This window comes from Trachypithecus francoisi, unplaced genomic scaffold (genome assembly GCF_009764315.1).
Source record: "Trachypithecus francoisi isolate TF-2019V2 unplaced genomic scaffold, Tfra_2.0 Lachesis_group4, whole genome shotgun sequence".
In the NCBI taxonomy this organism is placed as follows: domain Eukaryota; kingdom Metazoa; phylum Chordata; class Mammalia; order Primates; family Cercopithecidae; genus Trachypithecus; species Trachypithecus francoisi.
Window position 1 is genome coordinate 24,729,712 of NW_022681469.1, and position 19,060 is coordinate 24,748,771.

At 39.7% G+C, this 19,060-nt stretch overlaps 1 protein-coding gene across 3 annotated transcripts in view; it reads right to left on the minus strand.

The window, feature by feature from the left end:
• Positions 1-19,060, minus strand: part of LRGUK (leucine rich repeats and guanylate kinase domain containing) — a 126,531-nt gene that overhangs the window by 44,483 nt on the left and 62,988 nt on the right. For all 3 annotated transcript variants that reach the window (XM_033193336.1, XM_033193335.1, XM_033193334.1), the window contains exons 12-15: positions 17,191-17,287; positions 11,459-11,572; positions 9,102-9,303; positions 6,949-7,044 (exon numbers count right to left, since the gene is read on the minus strand). In XM_033193336.1, coding sequence (XP_033049227.1) covers positions 6,949-7,044; positions 9,102-9,303; positions 11,459-11,572; positions 17,191-17,287 — 509 coding nt within the window. The remainder of the gene's footprint in view (positions 1-6,948; positions 7,045-9,101; positions 9,304-11,458; positions 11,573-17,190; positions 17,288-19,060) is intronic.

Consider the following 19,060-nt stretch of genomic DNA (forward strand, 5'->3'; position numbering starts at 1 on the left):
CTAAGTGTCTATAATTCTCTTATTTTGTGGAACTTAGAACAATTTTAGTCAACTGAAAACATAAACTTCAATGAATAAACATAAGAGGTTTATGTCTGGTTCTCATTCATAGAAACAAAATTTACATCCAGGTTTGTGGGTGGTGAGACATTTTCCAAGTGAATGAGATTTTAAATTTATACCAACTTAGAGTATCAGTGCTGCTTTTGATGGTAGAAACTAGAGGATGCGCATCCAAGCCAGATGAAGTCTCATTGGTTTGTTTCCTTGTTTAGCGGCAGCCCTTTTATATAAGCCGTGAGCTCTGTGAAGTGTTGTCTGTTCACCAATACCTGGCAAAGGGGCAGGAACTGAGCAAATGGGTGATGAATGCAAGAAGGAAGGAAAGAATCAGCCTGACAGAATCACAAGGCACCATGGCTCAGAGCAGCTGTTCCTGAGGACCCCCATCCAGGTTGCTATCCCCCTACTCACATCCCCAGGCCTCCCCTTGGACTTCCACATCTACCTTGCCTTCAAAAATGGCTCTAGGAGGCCACTAGCAATGCTGGTGTTGCAGAGAGGGGGTCCTCCTCCATTCACCATGACACCAAGTTCTCAGAATGACTGATCTCAGGGACAATCTCACAGATGCCATCATCCAGCAGGCACTCAATTCAGTGAACACTTGTTCACTAGATGGATTCTGGGGGCCCAGATACCGTCTTACCCCAGTCCTAAGGACAGAGCTCTGAAATGTGGAGCAGTCAGAGGTGGTACACCAGTCTGGAACAACCTTGAAGAAGCTAGTTTCAGCTCACTTTGGGGGAGATCTGATACTCAGAGACTCCAACCCAAATCAGACCTCTGAGGTGACCCCAGAGTGATCCATTCCCCAGAGGTAAACCAGGCTCCCAGCCCCCGATCCCCTCCACTGATGCAGGATGAGCTTGCACTGCTGGGTTCTCACTGAGCCCCTAGTCTGGACACGCACCCTTTGCATCCCATCAAACTGGTGTTCTCTAGGGAGAGGGTGGGACAGGTGGGAGCAAAGAAAGGCTTCCCTCAGTGTGGTTTCTGAGGGGATGTCCTGTTCATCATTTGGAACACCCTAGTTTATAACAGCTATAAACTGAAATACTAGCTTAGACAAGAAACAGGGTTAAATTGAAAAATAAAACTGTGAAAATATCAAGACTAGGCAAACTCATAGAGAAAAGAAAGGAGATTCGAGGTTACCAGGAGTTGAGGGGAGTAACAGTTTAATGGGTATAGAGTTTCTGTTTGGGGTAATGACAAATTTTGGAAACAGGTATTGGTGATGGTTATACAACACTGAGAATGTAATTAGTACCACTGAATTGTACACTTAAATGGTTAAATTTTAAAACATAAAATTTTATGTTATGGTATGCTTTTTACCAAAATATAAAATTAATTTAAAAAGGTGGAAAAATATCAGAACAGTGAAATCCTATGCTAAAGCTTCTTTTGCTCCTTAATCTCTCTTGGTTTACTGTAATCAGACATACAAGGATGTGTTCCCCACTTTTGTAATTTAACAATTGACATAACTTGGCAAATCATACCAGGCCTTTTATTAAAGATAAAGGGAAACTTTATGGACTAGTCAACTGCTCAGTTCTCATCTGTTTGACTCATCATAACCATCATCATTTCTTTCTACCATTAGTCAGAATAATGATTTGCAAATATAATTTTATTTTATGATCTATATAGCAAGAACTCAGGGTGATAGTTGGTCCAGCTTTCTAAAAGCTTTACTGGAAGCACTATCCCAGAAGTAGGTTGTTTAGAGACAAATGGAAAGAAAGACATCCCTTAATACTGAGTTGTGAATATAGTTTTTTCCTTATTTTATAGTAACTATTTTATTTATTTGTGCTTTTTAAGTTTTTGGGTATTAGAAATAAATGTTATTCACATTACAATAGGGAAAATAAGATGTGTGTGTGTGTGTGGGGGGGTGTGTGTGTGTGTATATATATATATATATATTTTTTTTTTTTTTTTTTTTTTTTTTTTTGAGATAGAGTCTCACTCTGTTGCCAGGCTGAAGTGCAGTGCTGCGATATCAGCTCATTGCAACTTCTGACTCCCTGGTTCAAGCAATTCTCCTGCCTCAGCCTCCCTAGTAGCTGGGATTACAGGCACACACCACCACGCCCAGCTAATTTTTGTATTTTTAGTAGAGACTAGGTTTCTCCTTGTTGGCCAGGATGGTCTCAACCTCCTGACCTCGTGATCTGCCCGCCTCGGCCTCCCAAAGTGCTGGATTACAGGCGTGAGCCACAGGGCCCGGTCAATATATATTTTAAATTAAGGGGATATCTGAAGATTTCAAGGGTTTATGATCACTGTGTACCTAAAGTTACTATTTTATACATGCATTAAGTGAAAATTCAATTAATCCATCCATTGGTGAAAGTTTATATTTCTGGGTCCAGGCTGAAAGATGCTGTACTCAGAACTGATAAACCTTGCACTTCCTTTTATCACTCTGTTCCATTCTCATTGTTAAGAGTAGAAATTCAGCTTGTATTCTTAGTTACAAATTAGCAATGTAAAATTACAAAAGATAAAGCTATGTATTACTACTTCAGATATCTGGGAATAATTTTCAGTTTGCATTGATACAGGATTACCACTTTAAGAAAAACAATGGTGTTGGTCATAAGATTTCTGTTTGTAGTGATGCCTAATCCAATTGGGAAAAACCTCAGCTCTGGACAGCCAGATTCTAATAGTGCACCATGACATTATATATAGGTTTTTATTTTAAGAAATTGGAGCTCAAAATTATTTCTCCAATCAGGTTAATGGTTATTGGTTAGATTTAGAATAGAAAACCAAGGCTTCATATTTCCAGTCCAGTTTTCTAATTGCTCAAAGCTGTCTTTCACAGAATCGTAAATATTTTTTATTTCAATTTCTTCCTTTTGACAGTTCAATTATTTTTTTAAAAATTCATTGTACTAAAACTATTGTTTATTTCTAGAGGTCCCATTTATATGAGTAATGTGTTTATACACATATATCTAAATTATAGAACTTAAAATCAGAGTGACCCAGCTCAGAGCAGGAGCAATGAGGTGAAGCACCAGCCGGGCACACGACTGTGACTCTGCTGGGGCTCTGGGTCCCTTCCTGGGGAGTACTGATGAGAGGTGAGGCCAGCTGGACTTCCTGGGTCAAGTGGGGACTCGGGGAACTTTCCTGTCTTACAAGAGGACTGTAAAACACACCAATCAGGAACTTTCCTGTCTTACAAGAGGTTTGTAAAATGCACCAATAAGTGCTCTGTAAAACGCACCAATTGGCAGGATTCTAAAAGTAGCCAATCGCAGGGAGGATTGAAAAAAGGGCACTCTGATAGGACAGAAAGGGAACATGGGAGGGGACAAATAAGGGAATAAAAGCTGGCCACCCCCACCAGCAGCGGCAACCCACTGGGGTCCACTTCCATGCTGTGGACACTTTGTCCTTTCGCTCATCACAATAAACCTTGCTACCCCTCACTCTTTGGGTCCGTACCATCTTTAAGGGCTGTAATACTCACCACAGCTCTACTCTTGAAGTCAGCGAGACCGCAAACCCACCTGCAGGAACCAACTCCAGACACACTGACACTCGTTTTAAGGTAATTATGGTTGTCCCCACTCTCGTGCACTGAACCTGTAAACATCTGGCCCCAACTCCTTGGCACCTTGTTCACAGCCCTGAGACTCAGGAAGAACATCGGCTCTCCTTCTTGTCCCACTTGAGACATCATTAAATGTGTATTAATAAGGACCATGGCCATTAGAACTTTTTAGATACTCACTTGAATAATGTCTGGCCTCTACAATGTTACTTTATGTGCAAGCTTATTCTTAAACCTACAAGTGGAAAAAGTAACTTCCTCAGCAAATTGTCTAGATAAGATAAAGTGATTGGCTTTAGAAAACACATTGTTTTTCAAAATACTAAACATGCCAAAAAATGAAAGGGACCTTGAGGCTAGTGATTTGATACATTAATTACAAATCTGTCTACCTACCTTTTAAAGATGGAATTCTATTAGTCAATAACTAGATGGCTCAGTTTCAGTTATGAAATGTAACTGAGAGCTATCACATTTTTACAAATTCAGTAATTCACACTTTTCATTAAATCAGCCAAGCCTGACCTCATTAGTCCAAATAAATAAAATTTCATTATACCCGTTAAAATCAAAGTCTATTTTTCTATGCACACATTATCTGGTCTATTAATTTACCAAATGGCAACTGCACCCAATAGCCAGTGTTCCTGATAGTTGTAGAATAAGAAAAGATACAGAGATGGATTCTCACTGACTGTTGAGGCAAAGTCTTGTTCAAGCCCCGCTAGTTAGTGGCAACCTCAGATTGAGAAACACACTGTTCTCAGTGACTCAGAGCTGGTCAGGCTCAGGGGACTGATTCATGTTTATCCAAACCCACAAGAGGCTGATTTAAAAGCTAGTACACCAATTAATTAATTTACAATGGAGACAAGCCTGGCTCAGGGATCAGGGCAGGGTGAGTAATGTAGGGTACAGCCCCCACAGGAGCAGGTCCACCTGATGGGACCAAATTAAAGATCAGAAGGTTGCTTGGTTAGCAAAGAATTAAGGCAAGGGGAGCCAGATTTCCTCAAGAGAAACTTCTACGGAGCTACAGAAGCCTCATTAGGTACACTACACAGCCCTTCTCCATAGAGATGGCTTTCTAAAGAACCCACGCCCAGTGCAGAGATTCCGAGCAGGGCTGGATAAATACACTGACACGCTCCTAATCTAATGTCCCCCAATCCCCCCTTCGTAGACTGAGCATAGTCCTCCAGTCCTCCATTCCTGTCTATTTTCAGACAGGTCAAACTTTCTCTAGGAACATTCTAGTCAGCAGGTCATACCCTGGTCACTTCATCTCCTATAAGACATATGGAGAAGGAAATTCTCAGCCATTATCTGTTGATTTTTACCAGTTTTACATTGACCTCCTTCCAAAACACCAGGGGCCCTCAACCTGGGAGAAGTGTGCAAAATTACAAAACAGCATTGATTTGAAGTCTGGCAAGATCATGACCTGCCCTGCCTCAGTCTGCCAGGATGGAACCTGGTAAACAAAATCCTATTTGGGCAAAAAGTCACAACTGCTAAAACACAAAGCTGAACATACTTGCAAAACAGCCAGGGTCTCGGGTTAACATTTCACGATATGCAGTGTGTGAATGGGGTTCAGTCCATCAAGGGAAAGTTTTAAAATTTACTATGGTGGCAAAATACACATAACACAACATTGACTATCTTAACCATTTTTTTTGTTTGTTTTTGTTTTTGAGATGGAGTCTCGCTCTGACGCTAGGCTGGAGTGCCGTAGCGCCGTCTTGGCTCACTGCAACCTGCTACTCTCTGATTCAGGCAATTCTCCTGCCTCAGCCTCCTGAGTAGCTGGGATTACAGGCATGTGCCACTATGCTCGGCTAATTTTTGTATTTTTAGTAAAGACAGAGTTTCACCATGTTGGCCAGGATGGTCTCTATCTCCTGACCTTGTGATCCACCCACCTCGGCCTCCCAAAGTGCTGGGATTAGAGGCATGAGCCACCGCGCACGGCCGTCTTAACCATTTTTAAGTGTACAGTTCAGTGGCATGAAGTGTATTCACACAGTGCCACCGTCACTATCATCCATCCTCAGAACTCTTCTCATCTTTCCAAACTGAAACTGTACCCATTAAACCACTCCCATTCCCTAGCCTCTGGCAACTACCGTTCTTCTTTCTGGCTCTATGAACTTGACTAGTCTAGATACCTCATGTAAGTGGAATCATAAAATAGTTGTCCTTTTGTGACTGGCTCATTTCATTTGGCACAATGTCTTCAAGGTTCATCTATGTGTAGCATGTGCCAGAATTTCCTTCCTTTTTTAAGGTCAAATAAAATTCTATTTTATGGGTTCCTTCCACCTTTTGGCTATTGTGAATAGTGCTGCTAAAAACATGAGTGTGCGGCTCTCTTTTTGAGACCCTGCCTTCGATTCTTTTGGAGGTAGATCAGAAGTGGGATTGTTGGATGATAGGACAGTTCTATTGTTAATTTTTTGAGGAAACTCCATACCGTTTTCCACAGGAGCAACACCATTTTACCTTCCTGCCAACAGCACACGAGGGTTCCGGTTTCTCCATATCCTTGCCAACACCTGTTAATTTCTGTTTTTTTATTTTGTTTTTATAGTAGCCATCTTAATAGTTGTGAGGCAGATTCAAGGGAGTCTTTTAAATACATCTCAAAATTCATGTACCAAAATTCTAACTTAGGGCTTTAGAATTCCTGGATTCCAAGGGGGTGCACTCTTACGTATACTACATCATGTGCTGCTGACCATCCATGTGGTAGATAAGGAGCATTAGGTCTATGTAGCAGAACGGTAAACTGAAACTCCAAACAGCGAAGAACCTGACCCAAGAGAGCACAGGGCTAGGAGAGCAGCACCGATCCTACGACTAGTGCTCTTGCCACTGTATTCCGCAGCACAGTATTTTGAGGACTGGGGTAACACAAAGAAAAGGGAAAAGAAAACTCTCAGACTAAATACAAACCCGACAAGTAGAACAACATCTCAGCTCTCTAAAGAATGAAACTTCTGGAAGGCTGAGTTCTGAGCCATGAGGTTAACCCTTGTCTATTACCTCCATCAAGGCACTGCCCAGCCTGTTCCTGAAGGGCAGTCCCCGGAGGCCCATCATGACCATGGAGATAAGCAGAGTTACAGGTCCAGAAGGCTGACTCATGCTGCTTGTTTTGGGGACAATTGCCCCAGAAGAAGTACAGGAATAAAAGAGAACCAGCTTTAGCCCAAGTGATGAGTACCCAAATAGGAACTCAGATTTGTTTTCCTTTCCATGAAAAAAAAAAAAATCCTGGCGCAAAAAGGATAGGATAGTACCTGCAGTTGTAGCCAAACTCTTGGCAGGTTCCTTAGTCAATCCAAGGTATTCTCTAATGAGCTGACTCAGGTTTTGGTAGGCAACATCCAGATCATCTGCAGCAAAGAGAGTACATTTTAAAACAACAGGATCAGATCCAAAACAGTTGATGTTTAACTATTGGTGGTAATGATTTGTTTACTGCATTTAATTTTATATATATTATGGTAGAATTTTATATATATTATGGTAGAATTCTAAGATGACCCTAAGGACACATCACCCTTGTATAATCAATCTCCTTCCCTTAAGTGTGGGCAGAACCTGTGGAGGCAATGAGATACCACCTCCACGATTGTGTGACATTCAGCAAAAGGGATTTTTGCAGATGTAGTTAAGGTTGTTAATGGGTTAACTTTGGGTTAATCAAAAGGGAGATGATCCAGGCAGGCCCACCCTAATCACATGAGCCACATAAAAGGAGAGTTCTCTCCAGCTGTTGGCAGAAAAAGAAGTCAGAGACTCAGATCCCAAGGAGGATTTGATGTGCTGGTCCTGGCTTGAAGATGGTGGGGCCACGTGGATGAGACCTGAGAGCAACCTCCAGAAACCGAGGATAATTCTTGGCAGACAGCCCACAGGGAAACTGGGACCTCAGTTCTACAACCAAAAGAAACTCCATCCTGCCAACAAGAATGAGCTTTGGAGGCTTATCCCCAGAGCCTTCAGATGAGACCTCAGCTTCCTGATACCCTGAGCAGAGAATCCAGCTATGCTGTACCAGACTTCTTATCTACAAAACCGTGAATTAATAAATGGGTGTTGACACGTTAAGACACTAAGTGTGATAATTTCTATGCAGGAATAGAAAACAAATTCAACTGTGTAATACATTAACATGTTTCAGAGACTAAAAACTATTATTAATAAGTTGAACCATATGAAATTGCTGTTTTCATAGGTCAAAATAGTTGAATATCAACAATTTCATATGGTTCAACTAATGTCCCCTGTCCATCTAGTTCATCTAGTTTCCCTTCCCCCTAAGAGGTAATCAGCATTATTAGTTTCTTGCTGCAGAGAATTTTTTATGTAGTACAAGAAAATACAATTACATAATTTTTTTACATAAATGATGGCATACTATACTGTAAACCTGTCTTTTTTAGTAACTGTATGACTTGAAGATATTTCCTTATCTGGACACAGAGAACTTTCTCTTTCTTTTTTATGACTGTGTAATATAGTGCAGTTTAAAAATATATAGAAATTTTCCAGGCATGGTGGCTCATGCCTGTAATCCCAGCACTTTGGGAGGCTGAGGAGGGCAGACTGCTTGAGGTCAGGGGTTTGAGACCAGCCTGGACAACATGGCAAAACCCCATCTCTACTAAAAATACAAAAATTAGCTGGGCGTGGTGGCAGGCACCTGTAATCCCAGCTATTCGGGAGGTTGAGGCAGATGTATTGCTTGAACCTGGGAGTTGGAGAAAGAGGTTGCAGTGAACCAAGATCACGCCATTGCACTCCAGCCTGGGCAACAGAGCAAGACTCTCTCCAAAAAAAAAAAAAAAAATATATATATATATATATATGTGTGTGTGTGTGTGTGTGTGTATAAATTTCTAGAATATATCTATAGAAATTTTATATGTATAAAAATACATACATATATATGGAAATTTTCACATTTCAAAAAATTCTCCCATGAACTATTGTTTTAAATTAAATGGTCATTTATAAACTAGTTTCTGAAAATATTTGTTTTACACATACATTTTTATGGTTATATTTTGAGTAGCTGGGTTTTTAACCTATGTGTAGATTATAATAAAATTACCCGAGTTTCATATGCCTTTCTAGAAATGTAAATGTGTATTTCAAATTACATATAATTTAACTTTGTTCTCACAATGTCCCCTAAAAAATGAACTTAGTTCAGGCTCATTTTACACCAAATCTTATTAGCTACAATCTTAAGAAATAATTGAGACAATGCTCTCATTAAAACAGTAGAAAATTAGACCTCTTGGATTCTTACCCTTTTTACGCTCTTTGTGATTCACTGTTACAAGGAAAATAGCTTTTACCCAAGAATTTTATCCCCATGAAACAAACTTTTAATTCAGTAATCTTACATTTCAAAAATAAAACTTGGCTGAAAATTACCAACCTGCATTGATTACTGCATCAAAATATCCTGGAAAATTCTGATTAATTTTAATATAAAGGTCCACTCTGGAGACAGCAAATTCAATTTCTGCACGACTGAATAATCCTTTTCTCCGCAAATATCCCTCATATTTTTCCTTGTTCATGGGTACCACCAGGATATAACGAGGCTCAAAATAGGAATATTTTAAACTTCTTACACCCTGTGCATTAAAAGGAAGATAATACATTGGAAATAGATACATGATTTACAAATCATTTTGGAGCCATCTGACAACATGGGTATAAGAAGTAGTATTATTAATATATTGAAGAATGTATTTCACCTGTAGAGTTAGCTGCTATTTTTCTATAAATACCTAAAGATTGGATTACATTTCTCTCTTCATCAAGTTTTAAATTGTCATTGGAAATATTAGAATTCACTCCACCTGGCTTTCCTTTAATTAATCATTCTAATGAATATGACTGTTAGAAAATTGCTGGATATAAAACAGGTACATTCATAGCAATATTGCAACTTTATTACAGAAAGGTAATTTCAATTCTGTATTTCAAACACCTTCTGTGGAGCACCAGGAGACAGAGATCTTGCCAGGGAGAAAATGCTCTTCTGTGGCCCCTTTGTCATCATCTTGGGACCCTTTCTGCAGCTAAATCGGCACCCTGGTTGGGAAGGCCAAGCTCCTGGTAGCCTGCAGACCAGGAGATCACAGCGTGGAACTGTGTAAGGAACTGACTGGTCTGTGAGTCTGGAGGGCTTTGTCACAACTGCAGCTCTCCGGCTCCTGTAGACTGCACAAATCCTTCAAGTTCTCTGACTATCAGTTTCCTCGTGGGTGAAATGAAAGAGCCATTCCAAATGGACCCTAAAGTCCCTTCCATCTCAATCAGTTTCACTTAATGTTCAAAATCTTTGTTTTAAAAATTCAGTTGGAAGAAATACAGACTATTTCCAAAACAATTTCCGAAAGAGTCAATGACCAGGGCAGTCTGGAAAAGTACTTCAGCTGGGGAGAATCAGGGGAATAAAGTATGGATTATAGACTCAACCTCCTGGAAATGAGGAGGAGTGAACTCCCAGAGAGAAAAAGAGTGAAACAGGAGCCACTGCTCAGATAACTGTTGGACCAGAGAAAGATAGACAGAAAAGACGGAGAGTTTCTGGACTCACGAATGCATTAATTTTTGTTTCTGCCTTGTCAAATGAATAAATTTTTTAGAAAAGACCTTTTATTTTTGCTAGTTATTATAGAAACAAAGAAAACTCTCCTTAAAGATACAAAACCAATTAATCACAGAGAAATAAGATTTGAAAGAGTCTAAGTCAGGAAAGTTAAAGAGCTGGAAGAAATGTGTAAGCTAGGAAACGCTTATACCAACACAAAGAGCCAAAAGGGAATTGCAGTCTCCTACTGTGTGAAGTCACAGAGGAAAAAAGAAAGATTCAGAGTTGACATCAAAGGATTATGTACCCAATTTGCCTAGGTTTTGTTTTCTGTACGTTTGGTCTAATTGAATTAGTTTTATAATTGCTTTCTTTTTAATTCCAAAAGTGTCATACTGCTCAGTTAAAGGATCTTGAAAAAACAATCAACTGTCTTTGAAGGTCCCAAGTAGGCAATAAAGCTATATTTTTAAAAAATAAATGAGTGGGAAATTCATAGTTTTACTCTGGATCTTAATTTTGGAGAAGCTTCTATATACTCTAATTATAGATCATTGTTGGGGGAAGACAGGGTATCGGGATAGAGAGAAAAATCTCTGAAATCTACAGGTCTAAATTGCCAGAAGTATTAAAATATTACACCCAGCGAGCAACTGCAGTTAAATGGCAGCACATCCCACACATCTCATGCAGAACGAAGGAACAAAGTTGACCGCATGGGGCTGTCATTGTCCTAGGGCATGGGGAACCAGTCCCACACTCTACCAATCAGGCTTTATCTACAGCCTTTTATATAAACAGAGGCCATGCTCTAAAAAGAAAAAGGAGCATTTAGTGAGGAAATAACAGAAAATAAAGCTCGAGTGGCAGTTACACTTACAATATCTGTGCAATTTCTTGTATTGTAACCTAACTCCTGTCACTTAATGTTTCACGTGTCTTGCCCCGCATACTAATTATAAACGGAATATCTTATCTTGTGCCTGGCAATGTGTTGCCTGTGCATTGTAACCCCCTCCCCAACCTCAAATATGTATATACATTATCGCATGTACCCCAAATGTGTACCTCAATTATGTATCAATAAAAAATTTATATATATATATACACACATACACACACACACATACACACCCACCACACTCACACAAACTACACACACATTAATTGGTTGAATGAAAAACACTTACTTCTATTTCCATATGAACACAGCTTGCCAAACCATCTCTTGCGATAGCTTCTATGGTGTCCCTATTTAATCCATACTTGTGATTACCATAACTAAATGTTACAATGAATTTCCCCTGGAATTCGAGAAGAACAAAGATTTTCCTATAACAGCAGCCATCATGGAATTTGATCACAACTAATATCATTTGATGTCTTATTCTAAATAATTTCAAAAACCTTACAAATTTTAGCAACTGCATACGGATGACAATGGCGTAAATGAAACTTAATTTCAAACTGTGACAGAGAAATTTATTCAGAATTCTCAGCTGACAAAAAAAAATAGGTTTTTAGAAATAATCTGCTGACAAAATGTTGAGGAGTGTTAAGGCACTGCAGCATATGGTAAAATAGACTATTTTGTTTACTTACCCACTTCCTGCCAAACTCGCACCAAAACCTTCATTACTGAGAGAACAAAACTAATGGCCTGCCCTTTACCGCCGCCATTTCAGCTGTGCCAGCACACCAGGCAACCCAGAAAAGGCTTCCATTTCCAAAAGCCTTGCATTCCAAGATAAGCCATGAATTACAGATAATTCCGGGAGGCCATGAATTACAGAGACATCCTAAAAGCTTTGAAAAAGCAAACCCATCCTGTTTTTCCTCATAAAGATAGCTTTCTACTGAAACTGCCTCAAATGTTATCCAACAGAATTGGTGTCTGCCCTATAGCCATTTGAACTATAAATGACGCCTCTGTCTGTATTCTGGAAGCTCAGTTCTTCCAAAAACTGCATTCCCTTGGGGAAAAAAAAGGCAAGTAAAAGCACGTCTCTCAAAATTGTCTGTGACTTTTTCTTTGGCAATACTATATTCATTAAACCACTAGGTCAAATCTAAACTGCGTAACTGATGACAACAGAAGGAATAAAAACGTGGATGATCTTGGCAAGTGTGACTTCTCATATAGTGATTTTGAAATAAACAATGAAGTGAAAACTTCCAGGGCTGCCCTGAATCCCATCAAATGGCGGTGACAGCATTAAGAACAGTAGCAGTTGGGTCTATTGCTGCCCTGCGTCCTGGCCCCAGATGTTCTGGAAATGTGAGGGTACAGGGATGGGCTGTCTGTCAGGGAAGAGAGGTCAGAGACCAGAAGGCATAGGGTGTCTTTTGAGGTTGGGGGATGGGTCTCTGGGCAATGTGTCTGCTGCGGGTGATAAGGAAAATCTACATCCCCCATAATCAAAAGAAGTTTATGTTATGTATTCCCAAAGTTAAAAACTCAACAATAAATATCCTTACTATTTTATTCCTTCAAAGTCATACTTTCTTTGTTATTTGGAACAAATACTGTGACTCCTTTTCTATATATATATATATATATATATATATGGCACATATATATGTGACTCCTTTTCTATATATATGTATATATATAAAACCTATATAGATATATGTCTGGCTCTCCTTTCAGAGAGACACTTTATCTTGTTTTTTTTTTTTTTTTTTTTTTTTTGAGACAGAGTCTCGCTCTGTCGCCCAGGCTGGAGTGCAGTGGCCGGATCTTAGCTCACTACAAGCTCTGCCTTCCGGGTTTACGCCATTCTCCTGCCTCAGCCTCCCGAGTAACTGGGACTACAGGTGCCCGCCACATCGCCTGGCTAGTTTTTTTGTATTTTTTTTAGTAGAGACGGGGTTTCACCGTGTTAGCCAGGATGGTATCGATCTCCTGACCTCGTGACCCACCCGTCTCGGCCTCCCAAAGTGCTGAGATTACAGGCTTGAGCCACCACGCCCGGCCACTTTATCTTGTTTATTGCATCTGCTGGTTAGTGTTATGTGTCAACTTGGAAGATGTTTGGGGGAGATGAACATTTAAATTGGAGAACTTCAAGGAAGCAGACTGCCACCCATAATATAGGTGGACTTTATCCAATCAGTTGAAGACCTCAGGAGAACAAAAAGATCAGCCTTTGGATTTCATCTGCACCACTGAAACCTCCATTGCAAAATTATGACTGAGACAATGAAAGAGATTTAACCTAACTGACTCCATCTTGCTTCTAACCTCCAAACTGTCCTTGTTCAGTCTTGGGCACAGGCTGAACTAATTTTGGGAGGAACTTAGTTTACACTTTAAAACAAAGATGATAATAGCCCTTTCCCAAAACAAACTTCCTTCTTGCCTGGGGACTAGACTGCCTTTGTAGGACTAAAAAATTAGCCACAAGAGTAGAAATTATGGTTTAGGGGTAATGCAGCTGGAGGCTATAAGATTCTGACCCTCCCTAAACTGTTCCTGAGATTAGTGCTTGAGATATTTTGCAGAGCCTGCACTTGATGGATCAGCTGGCACCGCCCAGATTGATAAACTAGTTCATCTGATCCTGTGGCCCCTATCCAGGAACTGACTCAGTACAAGAAGACAGCTTGACTCCCTATGATTTCATCTCTGACCAATCAGCACTCCCGACTCGCTGGCTTCCCCCTACCCACTAAGTTGTCCTTAAAAACTCTGATCCCCAAATGCTCAGGGCGATTGATTTGAGTAATAATAAAACTGTGGTCTCCTGCACAGCTGGCCCTGTGTGAATTATTCTTTCTCTACTGCAATTCTGCTGTCTTGATAAATCGGCTCTGTCTAGGCAGTGGGCAAGATGAACCCATTGGGATTTCCTGGCTGCCTGGCTCACACTGCAGATTTGGATTTGCCAGTCCCCATAACCCATGTGTGCCAATTCCTTATACTAAATCTCTTTAAGAGATGGGGTCTTGCTGTGTTACACAGGCTGGGGTGCAGTGGGGCAATCATAACTCACTGCAGCCTTGACCTCCTGGGCTCAAGCAATCCTCCTGCCTCAGCCCTCCTGAGTTGCTGAAACTATAGGCATGAAACCAGGCTAATTTTTTATTTTTTGAGGAGATAGAGTCTCATTATGTTTTCCCAGGCTGGTGTTAAACTCCTAGGTTCAAGCAATCCTCCCGCCTCAGCCTCCCAAAGTGCTGGGATTATAGGTGTGAGCCCAACCCTAAATCTCTTTCTATACATATACACATCCTATTGATTGTATTTCTCTGGAGAACCCTGACTAACACTCTATGACTCACCCTGTTTTCAAAATGTATACTTGAATTCCTTTTCAGATATATACCGTAAGTTTGTTTATTCACACGTACAAGGACCTTCCACTATGGATCAAAAAAAAAAAAAACAAACAAACCCCATTTTCTAGAAAGATGTAGAGATGTAGAGTTGGGAGGAATCTTGCATAGTACATAGGTATAAAAAAGACTCCATTACAAGTTTGTTAAGAATTGGGATTAAGTGGTTTCCCTCCACCCCATTCTGGCTGGTGATGCTACTTTGGTTTCTTGCTGCATGTGGATTTCCTAATAAATAGCAATAGTCTTACTCCAGAAACCTCAGGGTCTGTGGTTTTATTTCTGCAGGAGAGAGAGTTTCTGTGGAGACTATGTATGTGTCCATAAAAAGGGTTCTCATATCTGCGGGCATGTTAGGGGGGTGATTGTGTGTTGTGGGGGAAGTATCTGATGGGATGGAGGAGGCACCTGTGTTGGGGAGGGTGTGCAGGTCTATGTGTTGTACCTATCAGAGCAGGAAGGTATGACTGTCCACAGTAAGGGTGTGCCAAGGCTGTCCGTCAGTGGGTCTGCTGTAATGGAGGATGGTGGGCAGGCTGTCTGGGTGGCTACTGTGTAGAGGGCGGTTCTGTGTACGCAGGGCTGAGTGTCTGTGGGTGATTGGCAAAGCTGACAATGTGTCATGAGTTTGTCATCTCTAAGTTTGTTTCTCTTCATGAAACAGTTTCAAGCTTACATTAAAGGAAAAGAGATCAGAAGCACAATTCAAGTTCAAGAAAATTATGTTATCCTGAAGTATATGTATATATTATCAGAATCTGTAAAAATAAGTACTTCTCAAACACAGGAGGATTTTTGTAGAGGTAGTAAAATTCTAAGACTAAATATAGTATAGAAGTGTAGTGACTTTTTAGACTAGGAATTGAACCAGACTAGATTACAGATCTGATAAGGTATGAAACACCAGAGAGCAGATGGGGTTCTGAGAACAGATGAACTGACATGAGAAAAAAATGCCTCATACTCCAACAAGAGAAATTAACATTAATTTTGGGAACTAGTTGTCTTTCAACCTAAAGAGTCCTAAGAGAATGCTTCTTACTAATATCAAGATAACTTCTCAAATCTCTACTGAGGCTTTTAAAAACAAAGTCCCAGAGTATTCTTAATCAATTAAACTGAACTGCCAAAATATAGCCCTAGGAAAGAAAATTATAAAGAATTTCCAAGATGTTCTTTTGACAAGGTTAGAGGAAAACAGGGATCATACGTTTTTCTCGCTTGTATGTCTCCACAAACACAAGAGAAGTCCAGAAAACACGCACCATGTATAGAGTTGGCCATTTGAAACTAAACTCATGGAAACTGCAAAGCCTATGCTGAAATGGTCCATGATTTTGTACAATGAAGAATAAGCCAGGTCCATTATTTTGGGGGTGGGAACAGGGGAAGGAAGAAGGAAAAAGAAGGGGAAAGAGGGAAGAGGATATACAGCTATAAGGGAATCACCAGTTGGGTGGTAATCCTTCAAAAGCAGAAACACAGATGAGTCCCTCATCTGATAGTTCAGTGGGCTTCAGAAAAGAAAAGGAAGTGGTGTAGGATTTACTTGGTGATAGAAACAGTGAAGATATAAACAAAAATAAGGGCCATGGTGAAGTAAAAACAAAAGGTTTACAGATTCATTGGTCGTGATGAAAATATGAACTCCTCTTTCAGTTTAACTGAAGTCATGGGCAGATACATATTTACATTAACATATACTTTCAACAGATAAAACATGCTAGGATTATGAGGGTTCCCTTTGTATGTGAAGGCCAAGAAGGAAGAAATAAGTTGTGCTGAAGAAAATGAATTCAAAGACAAGAGTGTTTTGAATTACTATCAATAACTAGATTGTCAGGGTTTCAGTAGAAAACAAACAAATGAAAAAACCCAAAACTTAAACAAGATTGCTCTGAGTGCCTGTGAAATGGACTAACACATGGTAATTACCTTGACCTTGTTAAAACAGTCCTCAAAGAAGTTAGGGATCATCTCCCATCTTCTAGCAAGGGCTTCCATCTGCATTAGTGAACTGCTTGGCCTCCAGGACTGAGAACTTCTCAAACAGGAACATGACCATGGAAGGTAACATGTCCAGAAAAAGCCAACTAAATGGGACACACCATATTGAAATGGTGCTTAGGGCTGTAACAATTAGAAAGCACCACAGATAATACACAGAAAGAGTACTCTCTGGACAGAATACCCAAATCTCTAGACATACGTAATTTACAAGCTTTGTGCACCATCGGTTCTGTAAGAACTGTTTTTCTTGAGTAAATCTGACTAATAACAGTAGCAGCAACTGATAAACACAGATCACAAGAATTTTTCATACTGCTTTCGTTCTATTTCCTTAAAATGCCTACTCATTCATTTTTATCGGAAACTTACAATATTTTCTCCGAGACCATAAAATAAAAAGCATGTGAAGAATGATGTATTAAGCACTTTAAGAAAAAAAAAACCAATATGAACTCACCTCTCATAACAAGCACAAAATTTAATTCTTCCTTTTTTTATTTATAACTATTTCCTAACATTTTTGCCAGAGAACGTGTATTTCTTATGCAATAAAAACAAAGGAAAACATTCTTACCGTGTTTACCATTTCATCAAAAACTTCTTGAGAGATGAAATGATAATCAACTCGATCCCCTTCTCCAAAGTAAGGTGGTCTTGTGGTATGACAGGCCCTGAAATCATAAAACAGATGATCCTAGTCTATTTGTAACTGGAAATGCAAAATGGAAAAGGTTTCAGTATAAAGTATGTTTTAAAAAATGAAGTTAATCCACACATCATAAATCATAAAGTAATACAGTTGTGAGAATATGTTGGTTTCAAAGTGCTAGATTATATTCAGTTGCTATCATCTATAAGGATTATACAAAATTTGGATCATCCATACCAAATTTTTACTCATTATTACTTATCACCTTCTGAACCTCTTCCTCTGCCATCATGTAATAATACTTTAAGAAGTAAATCAATACTTATCATTTAGCTATTTTCCACCCACCTGCTTTCATGTTTAATGTATGAGCCTTTTCCACAGGCGTCCGTCTCTCCTTCCACCTGGCTGGCCTACTCGTTTCTTAGGACTCAGTTTAAATGTCACCCCTCCAAAAATCCTTTCCTGACCTCTATGGCTGGATTATTCATCGCTTTATATTTACACAGCCTCAGTGTCTGTTCCAATTGCATTCCAATTATATGTTCAGGGCCCATTCCTTCCACCACTTGAGGGCAAATCTGTCTCATGTGCCCTGTGCTTGGTCCATATCAACACTGTGTATAAACCTCCTGTGGCAATCCATGGTGCCAATGCTGAACAGAAGTCTCAACTCAACCAAAGAGGCCTTTTCTCTCCACTGTCTGAAATAGCCTCCCCATCCCACCACACCACTCAGCTACTGCCTATCACCAGAACTGCTTTCTTTTATATATTTATCTGGTTTTTTCCCATCTTTCCCAGCAGAACATATGAATCATAAGGGGAGGACCATGTCTTATTCACCACTGCATTCCCAAAGCCTGGCACATAGTAGGCATTTGATAAATTTTTGTAAAGGGAATGAAAAATGAAACATGAGAAGTGGATAACAGCTGCTAAGAACTCCCTTTTATTGATGACTACAAAAATGACTCCTCTAAGGTCACACAGCAGGCCAGTGTTGGTCCTACAACAAGAATATGGTGGTCCCAACCACCAGGACTCTTGAATTCATATAATTCTGCCTTCCACTGTTAAGTGCAGGAAATGCAAACTGATTTTTAGATTTTCCTGTAATTTTAAAATAGGAGATGAGAGCCAGGCACAGTAGCTTATTCCTGCAATCCCTGTACTTTGGGAGGCCAAGGCAGGAGGATTGCTTGAGCCCAGGAGTTCAAGACCAGCCCAGGCAACATAGTGAGATTCTGTCTCTACAAAAAAAAAAATTTAAAAATGAGGTGTGGTGGCACGTGCTTGTGGTCTCAGCTACTCAGGAGGTTGAGTTGTGAGGCTCACTTGAGCCCAGGAGTTTGAGGCTACAGCAAGCCATCATTGCCCTATTGCATTCCAGCTGAGACAACAGAGCAAGATCCTGTTTCAATAAATAAATAATAAGATAAGAGATGAGACTAGCTAGACACTTGACATATTATTTCATTTATTTCTTACAAAAACCATGAGCTAAGTATTATTTCTTATTTTTATTTTATAGATAATGAAACTGAGGCACAGCTATTAAGGAATGTTACTAAGTAGCAATGCCAAGATGACTCAAAAGTCAAGTCTTGTTAATATCATACTCATTCAGACAGTAAAGTTGCAACCTCCAAAGGCTCTTCATTGCAAAGTCAAAGACAAATAAATGTTTATAATTCATACCACTGCTCCCTTTCCATTCTACTCAAGAATTAACTGTACTAATAAATTTTAAGGTCTTAACATCATACTTAAATTATATACTCAGGAAAGAGAG